The 9,665-nt window shown below is 31.2% G+C and overlaps 1 protein-coding gene across 4 annotated transcripts; it reads left to right on the top strand.

Moving 5' to 3' along the window:
- Nucleotides 1–5,012: 5,012 nt before the first annotated feature.
- Nucleotides 5,013–9,088, top strand: LOC107933008 (polycomb group protein FERTILIZATION-INDEPENDENT SEED 2). Of its 4 annotated transcripts, XM_016865143.2 has the most exons (9): nt 5,013–5,227; nt 5,315–5,447; nt 5,702–5,805; nt 6,606–6,750; nt 6,844–6,990; nt 7,071–7,139; nt 7,220–7,288; nt 7,369–7,437; nt 7,518–9,088. In XM_016865143.2, the coding sequence occupies exons 1-9, from the start codon at nt 5,187–5,189 to the stop codon at nt 8,799–8,801; spliced, it is 2,061 nt and encodes a 686-aa protein (XP_016720632.1). In that variant the 5' UTR covers nt 5,013–5,186; the 3' UTR covers nt 8,802–9,088. The 4 variants fall into 4 exon arrangements, with proteins under 4 accessions (XP_016720632.1, XP_040952886.1, XP_040952887.1 ...); XM_041096952.1 differs by lacking the exon at nt 7,220–7,288; XM_041096953.1 differs by lacking the exon at nt 7,369–7,437.
- Nucleotides 9,089–9,665: the final 577 nt, after the last annotated feature.

Below are 9,665 nucleotides of genomic sequence, written 5' to 3'. Positions count from 1 at the left end.
AAATTTGATGATGTGACACTCTAATATTGTGCCACATTATCATTTGAAAATTTTTAAAAAATATATAAATTTTCAGGCAATGACGTGGTACAATTGCTAGACCAACAATAATTAAATAAATAATTAAAAATTCATAAACAAATTTAAAAAATAATAAAAAATGATTAAACTAGATCAACAAGTTAAACTACTTGTTTTTGTCTTTGTTTTCAATTTTTATTTGTTTCAAGTAGTTATCGATTCAATCAGTTTAACCACTTTGTTTGGATCAGTATACTAATCGGTCCGACAGTCCAATCCAGTCCTATTCCAAGGGCACTAGCCATCAAGGACTAAGATGGATCTAGTTGCCAAGTTCAAGTATCAAAGTGAAAAAGAAAAGTATAGATACCAAAATGGACCTAGTTACCTAATTCAAGGGTTAAACATGATATTATCCCTAAATAAAACAATGAAAAGGAAAAGATAATTGCTAGTGCGTTGGAAGCCCAACAACTGGGCTGCTTGGGTTGGAAATTGGGGCGTTTTGGGGACACCGTATGAGGCTCCCAAAAGTAATGGAGAAAAGTCATGGATTAGATTTAGATTATAAAATAGGTATGGATTTAGATTGAATTTTTTTACTCATCCGTTGCAAGTAAATATAAATAGTTTAATAATTATATAAAAAATTACAAAAAAATATAATAAAATCACTTTAATTTTACACCGATATAGACAACAACCTCGACATAAAAGCCTAAACTATATGTTCGTGTTGAAGCTCAAGAATTTACGTAAGTATGTGTATGCATGTATATATTCTCAAAATTTTTTGTATTTAATAATTATATTAGATATTGATTAAATCTAGAGTTGAGTTGGTTCAGACTCGTAAGCAGGGGACAAGCTCTTCCAATAATGTAATAACTTATATTTTATTATTAGTACCGTATAATTTTATAGCTATTAACGAATTAAATGGTAACATATCATCAAAAGTTATAATACAAAATAAACCCATATAACTTCGTTTTTAATAACGTATCATCTTTTGATTTATTTATTTTTGATATATATATTACACCAAGTTAATACATTAGATATAAATCTTCTAAGTCATGGTTCGTAACTCTATTATGTTGACCAGGTTTTGTCACACTTATTATGTGAGTGAAAAATATATATTTTATGTTAAAAATATTTTCTTTTAAATTTTATTTTATAATAAATATAGAGTATTTTACCTACTATATTTAAGTAGTTACCGAGTTGATATTTCCCTCAAACAAGTCAATAACTTAATAATGAATTTACAAAAAGTCATTTACTTTTAATAAATATTATTTTTCAGATAATTTTATCTTTTCATATAAAATTTAGAAAAATATTTACTTATAACGGAGTTTAAACCCAAAACATTGTGATATTTGAATATTTAATTTTACCATTTCGATTAAAATTTTTTATTACATATATTTTTCACGTATAAAATTTACATAGTTTTAATAAATATAGTGTTGAATTTTATTACAAGTTAGGTTTTTTTTTCTCTCTTCCACTTTAAGTTGGTGATGCACATGAAATTAGGGTGTCAAAGCATGTCATGTTCAACAATTTAGTTCAGAAATTAATGATGGATTGAGGCATTTTCTATGGATGTGATTGAACCTAAACCTACATATTCAATGAATGGGATCTAACCTAACCAACCAACCCAATATGAATACTAATTTCCTTTTCCATAAATCCATTTATTGATGTTGTAACTCCCTGTCCTTATTTATTAATTAATAGTAGTGCTCTTAGTCTATTTTAGTAAACATGGGGCTGGGGATTCTCCACTCCTTAAATCATATCTCTCAATTATGCTAGTGATTGGAATTAAATTTATCAATTTTTAGAGATTAAAATATAATTTTATTATGTATTAATTTATAATTTCTTATTTTTGAAATAATCGAGTATATTTTTTATTTAAAGTAAAGTTATAATTTTACCATATATTAATTTATAATTAAATTAGGGTCAAAGCCGTTACCTGCTTTTTTAGATTTACTTAGGTTAGAATGAATAATATTAAACATGATATGATTATACGATAATATAAGTAGAAAAAATTATCAAAACTATATAGATGTAAACAGAGGTGGATTTAAAGGGGAAACAATGCCGTATCACACTTTAGTTCGTACAATTTAAAAGTGCATTTAAACCTATAAAAATTAATGTATATATATTTTTTATGAAACAAGCATATAAGTTCTTCAATTATTCGAGTGAAAAGAAAAGAGTTTCACCTGAGGTTTGAATACGTGACATGATGCTAACAAACTTAAAACTCACGTAAAGTCTTTGTCACTAGATCAATAGTCTATTAGCGAGGATAGAGCTAGGCAAGTAATGTTAGCATTTAATCATTTTAAAATTTATGAAATTATAAATTAATACAACGATAAAATTACACTTTACGCCTATCAAAATTTAAAACTATATTCTGAATTCACCGCTTTTTGTTGGCATAACATAAACCTTAATATTAAATTTCTAACTTTAACCTTTTTGAAAATTTATAATTTTATCTCATCCTTTAAATGCAATAATGGAATGAAAAAGAAACATACTTATGAAATTCAAACACACATATTCATTGAATATGAGAGGGTGAGTCATTGTCCATAGCAAATTGTCAAGTTGACATACAAATTCCCCGTAACATTATAGTATATACTTATTTTGCAGCTGTATTTTTTTTGTTAGGTATATAAAGAAAAAAAAAGTAATAATAAATAATAATATATTTATTCTAACATTTTTTGTTTGCCAGACTGGATTTTAGCTGTTTCCTAGCTAAACCTTCTCTTTTATTTTCTTTATATTTTTTAAATTCTAACAAAAAAAAAACAATTATAATAAAACATGAAAACACAAACTTAAAAATATTACTACCAACAATATAGCTTAGGGTAAACTAAATCCCATGTCACTAAATTATTAGTAAATTTATGTTTTGGTCACGCAACTTTAAGAAGTTACAAAATGGTTAGGCAACTATTCAAAAGTTTTTATTTAAGTCATTGTTCTGTTAAAATCACTACCGTATCGCTTTCTATGTTTGCACCACTTGCACTAATCTAAAAAGCTTTCATTCCCCTCCTTTTCTGCAGTTAAGTATTTTTTTTATGAAACAATTTTAAATATCATGAATCTGCAAACTAAAATCCAAACAACTTTCTTTTCCAATCTCCAAAACTAACTGTCAAATCGACTTGGTTTTAAGGTATGTTCTTTTACTCGTCAATGGGTACTGATCCATTGTATCGATCATCGAATCGTCACTTGAAACTCGTAAGCCAAACTTTAAAAAAAAAAACTTAACATCCTAATAACTTAAATGAAAACTTTCAAATAATTAAATGACTTTATTGAGAACTTTCAAATAATTCAATGATCATTTTGTAACTTTTTAAAGTTAAGTGACCAAAACATAAATTTACTAATAATTTAATAACTTTATGTGTAGTTTACCCATAGAGTTAGCTACCAATTCACCATTATATTAAAAAAAAATATTTATTATTTGAGGAAAATATTCGCATCTATTTTTTAAATACAAAATTAATAATTCAACCAAACTTAACTAAATGCCAACAGAAAAACATATTATTAGACAAATTGTCTAGTTAAAACCGTTATAACGGTCATTTGTTTTTTCATTGTACACTGACAAATGCTCTGACACACTGTGATAAAAAAATTGTCTTAACATCATTAAAAAGGTTAAAAAATCATCAAAATTTATGTAAAATCTTTAAAAATTATTATTGATAGCATTCATTATTCCGTCCACCTCATCACATCACATTCCCTTTTATCGTTATCTTTATTTTCTTTTAAAAGTTAAAATCAGCACCTGAGTGAGGCACGGAATATAAAAAGGTCTAATTTTAAGTTTAGTCTCTTTATTATATTAAAATTTTGGATTTAAATCCTTTATTCTTTTATTTTATTATAATATTATTAGTAAGTTCAATTTGATAATACTATTATTTGTTGCCATTAACATGATGACGTAAAATTTTTTATTTTATCATTATTTGGTCACATGATTAGGATGAATTGCAAATCCTAATAACTATATTTAATTAAATAATAAAATTACATGTCAATTAAATACTTAACACTATCTCTTTTTTTAATAAAAAAAGTTTGACCTTATTGAGGCAAAGAATAGGAGTGTGGAGGAAATGATAATTCACATGGTGGAGAAAGGGACGGTGCGGAGAGCCAAGCTAGTTGTTGTTGGTTGGGTAAAGTTTTGGCATATAAGATGGGTATTGATTATTGGTGGCAAAGAAGAGGTATTTATAAATGATATTTAATCATAAACTATCCTCAAATCTCATGTTTATCTAAGAGTATGTCTTGGTATGTCTTTAAGGGTAAAATAGACTCCTAGTCAGATGATGATTGAATTTATAGATTTAGAGGTCAGGTGATGACTTGAATTGAGTGAATTTAATGAAGTTTCATGTGTTATTCATGTAAAAAAGAGGCTTGACACTTGTCTTAACGAGGTTGAAGGGTGAGTTCCACGCATTAAGCACGCCTTAAGCCAAAAAGGTTCATGACCTTGGTGAGGTACCAAGGTAAGGCGAGACAATATATAACAAATCTAAAAATTAATATAATTAATCAGTTTAGACCTATTAATAATATTATAAAAGCAAAGGATCAAATTATATCAAATTAAAATAAAAAAATTAAATCTTGCATAAGAGAAAGACTAAAACCATAATTAGACCAAATTAAAACAATCCTTCCACCACCCGCTACATTCATCCAACGGTCACGATCTACCCCACTTACCGCCTTATCCGCTCCAATATTAGAAACATTCAAATTCCCTAAACTATCCTCCCAAACTTTTAAATCGATCCACCGGTTATAAAAGTAGATTCCAAGGGTACAATTGTAAATTCACAAATTAGACCCTGTTAATGAGTGTACTCTTTGAAATTAAAAAGGTGGCTTAGAAAACGGCAGTGAAGTAAAGCTTTAAGCCGAAGTGCCTTTCGTTTTTTTCTCTCTTCTTCTTTAATGGTAGATCTTATGTTTCATTGATCTACATTTTGAAGTTTACGGCGTTGTTTTTTTGAGTCGAATCGTTCGTTTCCTCCGACCTGAATAAAATCAGTGATCGAAAGATGCTGGACGGAATCTTAGGCCGTGGTTTTGCCGCAAAATGGTTTATACATTTTTCTCTTTAATTAATTGATTTTTTTTTTGTTTTAGATGATTGAATTGATGTGAAGAATTTTTGGTTTTTTTGCAGTAAATCGTTGATAAAAGCGATAAAGAGTCGGATTGATGTTATACGGAGGAAAAAGAGTGCGACGCTTAAGTTTTTGAAGAAAGATATAGCTGATCTGCTTGCTAATGGCCTTGATATCAATGCTTATGGCAGAGTAAGTTTTTGAAAAAAAAAATATTATTACTGTTTTATACGGATATATTCTGCTAATTTTGATTTATATGTAGTTTTATTGATTTAATTTTTGAGCAAGATTACTAGCGGAATGGTAAGGTTTATGATTTGCATATGTACATATATATAAGCAGATTTGTTTGAATATGTAAAAATGTTATGCTTTGTTTTACTAATTACATAAAATTTATGGACGTGAAAATGAATGATGTGTTGATTTTGGTGGTGAAACAGGTTGAAGGATATATAGCTGAATTAGTGCTTTCGTCTTGCTATGATTTTATAGACAAGTGTTGCGATTTCGTGACGAAGCATGTTTCAGTCATGCAAAAACTGAGGTATAAGTGGATGTTTTGTTTATTTCTTGTTCAATACAATCAATTCTTTATAATGGTTGCGTTTGTATTTCAATGGCTACTCATGGTAGGCTTTTCTATTGGTATATTTCTGTGAAAATATAGGTAGTAGTAAAGGAAAAATTGAAGTTATGAAAATGAGTGGTCCTGAAGTTGATAATTAAAATTTGGATAATGCCATCCCTAGTGCCATCTGTTGGCAATAGCATTAGGCTTCGGTGTTCTCTGGGTTTCAAATGATAGTTCAAGCTACTTTTAGCTCCATGTAAGATTTGATTGTCATTCTTCTTTGTGGACCACTTCCTGTTTTTTCATCTTCTTGTATGGTATCAAGAGATTGTTACACTTTTGATGTTAAGTTCAATTTGAGGATGAATGGAGGTTCAAATTGAGTTTAGAGAATACTTAAGGATAAGGGTTGAATAAAGTATTTGAAATTGTAATTGCTTAAAGGTTTTTTGTTCAATGTCTGCTAAAGAAAATATTGAAATTTCTCTTTCTTTACCATGGTGAATTAAAGATTTTCTCATGATGAGATTGTTGCTCTGGATCCGGAAGAGATTCTCGTATGCCTTCATTTTAAGGATTGTGGAGCGCTGTGTAACGTATAGATGGTATCTTGGAACTATAGGAAACACAAGATGGATTAGAAGTTTTCTGGTTATACATTTTCTTTCTTTTATTTTATTGTTGTGAACTTTTATTGTTTGTTTTCTTGAAATTTGTCATTAAGAAGCTGATTAAAACAACAGTTGCTTATTTTTCATAATAAATGCATACAGTGATTGCCCAGAAGATTGCAGGGAAGCTGTCTCATCTCTAATGTTTGCAGCTGCTAGATTTTCTGATTTGCCAGAGTTGCGTGAGCTTAGGCATATATTTCATGAAAGATATGAAAATTCACTGGACGTATTCGCCAATAAACAGGTAAATTTCCAGTCATGATCCACTCCAAAAGGAGAATGTTTATGGTTCCATTCGCTGCATTTCTATGACAAATGTTGTAAATTTTCATGGTAGCTTGTTGAGAATTCAGCTTCAAATCCTTCCACAATGGAGAGGAAAGTTATGGTAATGCATGATATAGCATCAGAGTTTTCCATAAAATGGGATTCAAAAGCTTTCGAGCGAAGAATGTCTGAACCTGTTGTGATCCCACAGCCACAGGTATCCCTTGTGTTTGATCTTTACTTGCCTAATTGCCTCTTCGCATTGGAACTCTTCTGATCTCTGTAACTTTTCTCCAGGACCGAACTAAAAAATACGGGTCTTTCCATGTCAATGGTGAAGATAATAAATCAAATTATGGAAAACAGGTATCCCTCGTGTTTGATCTTTACTTGCCTGATCGCATCTTCACACTGAAACTCTTCTGATCTCTGTAATTGTTCTCTAGGACCGACTTAAAAAATACGGGTCTTTCCATGTCAATGGTGATGATAATAAATCAAATGATGGAAAACAGGTATCACTCGTGTTTGATCTTTACTTGCTTGATTGCCTCTTCATACTGAAACTCTTCTGATCTCTGTAATTGTTCTCTAGGACCGACTTAAAAAATACGGGTCTTTCCATGTCAATGGTGATGATAATAAATCAAATGATGGAAAACAGGTATCCCTCGTGTTTGCACTTTACTTGTCTGATTATCTCTTCACACTGGAACTCTTCTAATCTCTGTAAGTGTTCTCTAGGACCGACCTAAAAAATACGGGTCTTTCCATGTCAATGGTGATGATAATAAATCAAACGATGGAAAAAGTGCTGATCCACCAAGGGATGAACTTAAAGTGGATAAGAATGGGCACAAGTGGGAATTCTCCGTCGAGGACAAGCTGCGTCAAGGCAGGGAAGAAGCTTTTGCAAGGAAGGAGAATCTTGATATCCCATTACCGCAAAAACAAGAAGTTGTCGAGAAGGATGATATTGCCTTCAAAACAGCAAGATTAAGTAGTTCGACTAGTGGGAAAAGAATCGAAAGAGTAAATGGTGGAGGCAAGGTACAAGATGGTAGGGAGAATAGTGTACCTGGAATAGATAACCAAGATGTTCTAACACAGAGAAAGCCGGATCTAAATCCAAATAACTATGCAGCTCCACGATCAAGGAGTCAAGATAAAGATCTCTTCGTCCCCGATAGTTATGCCAATGAGTATGGTGTCCAGAATTCAACTAGGAAAACTCCCGTGGAAGGTGAACCCAAGCGGAAGCCCCGGTCTAGTAGTGCTCTCCCTCCTCCTTATGTTAAACCACCCAGTATCAAATCAAAGGACAGCATGAATGGTGCCAATATATTATCTTCACTTGCTGGTTTGGACAGTGATGGAGTCTCTGGTGATCCTTCTATGCCTGATAAGGAGGGGCAGAGAATTCCACCTATGAGAGGTCATGATCGAGAAACAGATAATTACTATAGTCACAGTGAAAGTGGTATCCCTATCCCAAGACGAAGATCGTCTCGGAGGCGACATTTGAGATCAGCATCTGGTCTTATTGAAATTGGTAATGCTGAAGATACAGAATTCATGAGGAGAAAACCAAGAAGCAGGAGAAGGGATGAGTCGAGACAAGGTCTGCAAATCTTATTCGACGAAGAGCATCAAAGATATGATCAGGAGGAAAGGATAATCGATAGGCTGTTGATGCATTATAGTAAGAAACCATCAACCTCTGAAGACGGGAAACTAAGACGAAAATCTAAAAGTCATCATGCACATCATAAGAGAACTGATGTAGATGAAGAAGCCTTAGAAAAAGCAAGCATGGATAGATCGGATGATATCTCCGAGACTATTCCCCGTCCAGTCCGATCAATTTCTCTCCCTCGTGAACAAACAACTCAATCAGAAGGAACTAAAGTATACACCCGCGCTACTTCCTTTCAGCAAGGTAGGTCAAATGCAGCCCGGCACGTACACCCTAAGTTACCGGATTACGATGATTTGGCTGCTCACTTTGCAGCAATGAAAGGGAGATAAAGCTTTTAGGGAACCTCTTGAACATTGATAGAACAGGTATTGCCTATTGCTTAGTAGTTTGAATATATACCTACTTAGATGTTTATAGCACTGGTATAATTACTACTTTCTGTGACAGATGATGACCTTAACAAAAATTTACAAATTTGCTGATTTTTTTTTTTGGATGACATGATTTTAAAAGATGTATCCATACATGGTATTTTTTATGATCTCTGCACCGAAACCCTGTCTCTACCCGAACCGGGTAAGTCATATTTGAATGCTAGTATAAGAATTTTAAGTAACCTCTTGTATCTCAGATTCCCAAGTTTGGCTTTGTTGGCAAATGCTTGTGAGTTGTGATGTTCATTGCACGTTTTAATACTTCTTGTCATCCATTATGACTGAGAACTGAGAAGGGAAACACTGAATAGGCGTATAGGCCATTATATTTTTGTAGGTTTTAACTGTTTTTTAAACCTTGCTGCAAAATAGGGGTGAAGCAAGAAAAATTTTCAGGGGGAGGGGACGGAATCAAATTGTATGTTTGCAATTTCACAAGTTTAATATCTTAATTTTGTACAATTTTAAAGGGTAAAAAATAGGAAATTTTCATTTGAGCAGTTGGGTAGTTTAGTTAAAAAATTGAAAAACTAAATTAAATGAACACTAACTATATATTAACTTAAGTTATAATCGATTTTACATAAATGGATTAAATTGAGAATTGAATTGCGTTTGAATTTTAATTAATTTATACATTACATATTATAAATACATTTAAAAAATAAAAAATAAATATTAAAAATCAATAAATTTAATTTGTTAGAGTTATAAATAACCAAATAACATTACATTATATTAGCCACCTACAAAATCTCC

The sequence above is a fragment of the Gossypium hirsutum genome, chromosome D07 (genome assembly GCF_007990345.1).
Source record: "Gossypium hirsutum isolate 1008001.06 chromosome D07, Gossypium_hirsutum_v2.1, whole genome shotgun sequence".
In the NCBI taxonomy this organism is placed as follows: Eukaryota; Viridiplantae; Streptophyta; class Magnoliopsida; order Malvales; family Malvaceae; genus Gossypium; species Gossypium hirsutum.
Note: the sequence above shows the minus strand (reverse complement) of the source record. Positions and strands in the feature narration are given on the sequence as shown.

Coding starts and splice junctions, on each gene's coding strand:
- LOC107933008 (XM_016865143.2), top strand. CDS start 5,187: ATGCTGGACGGAATCTTAGGCCGTGGTTTTGCCGCAAAATG. Junction 5,228..5,314: donor CGTGGTTTTGCCGCAAAATG/GTTTATACATTT, acceptor GTTTTTTTGCAG/TAAATCGTTGATAAAAGCGA. Junction 6,991..7,070: donor TTGTGATCCCACAGCCACAG/GTATCCCTTGTG, acceptor ACTTTTCTCCAG/GACCGAACTAAAAAATACGG.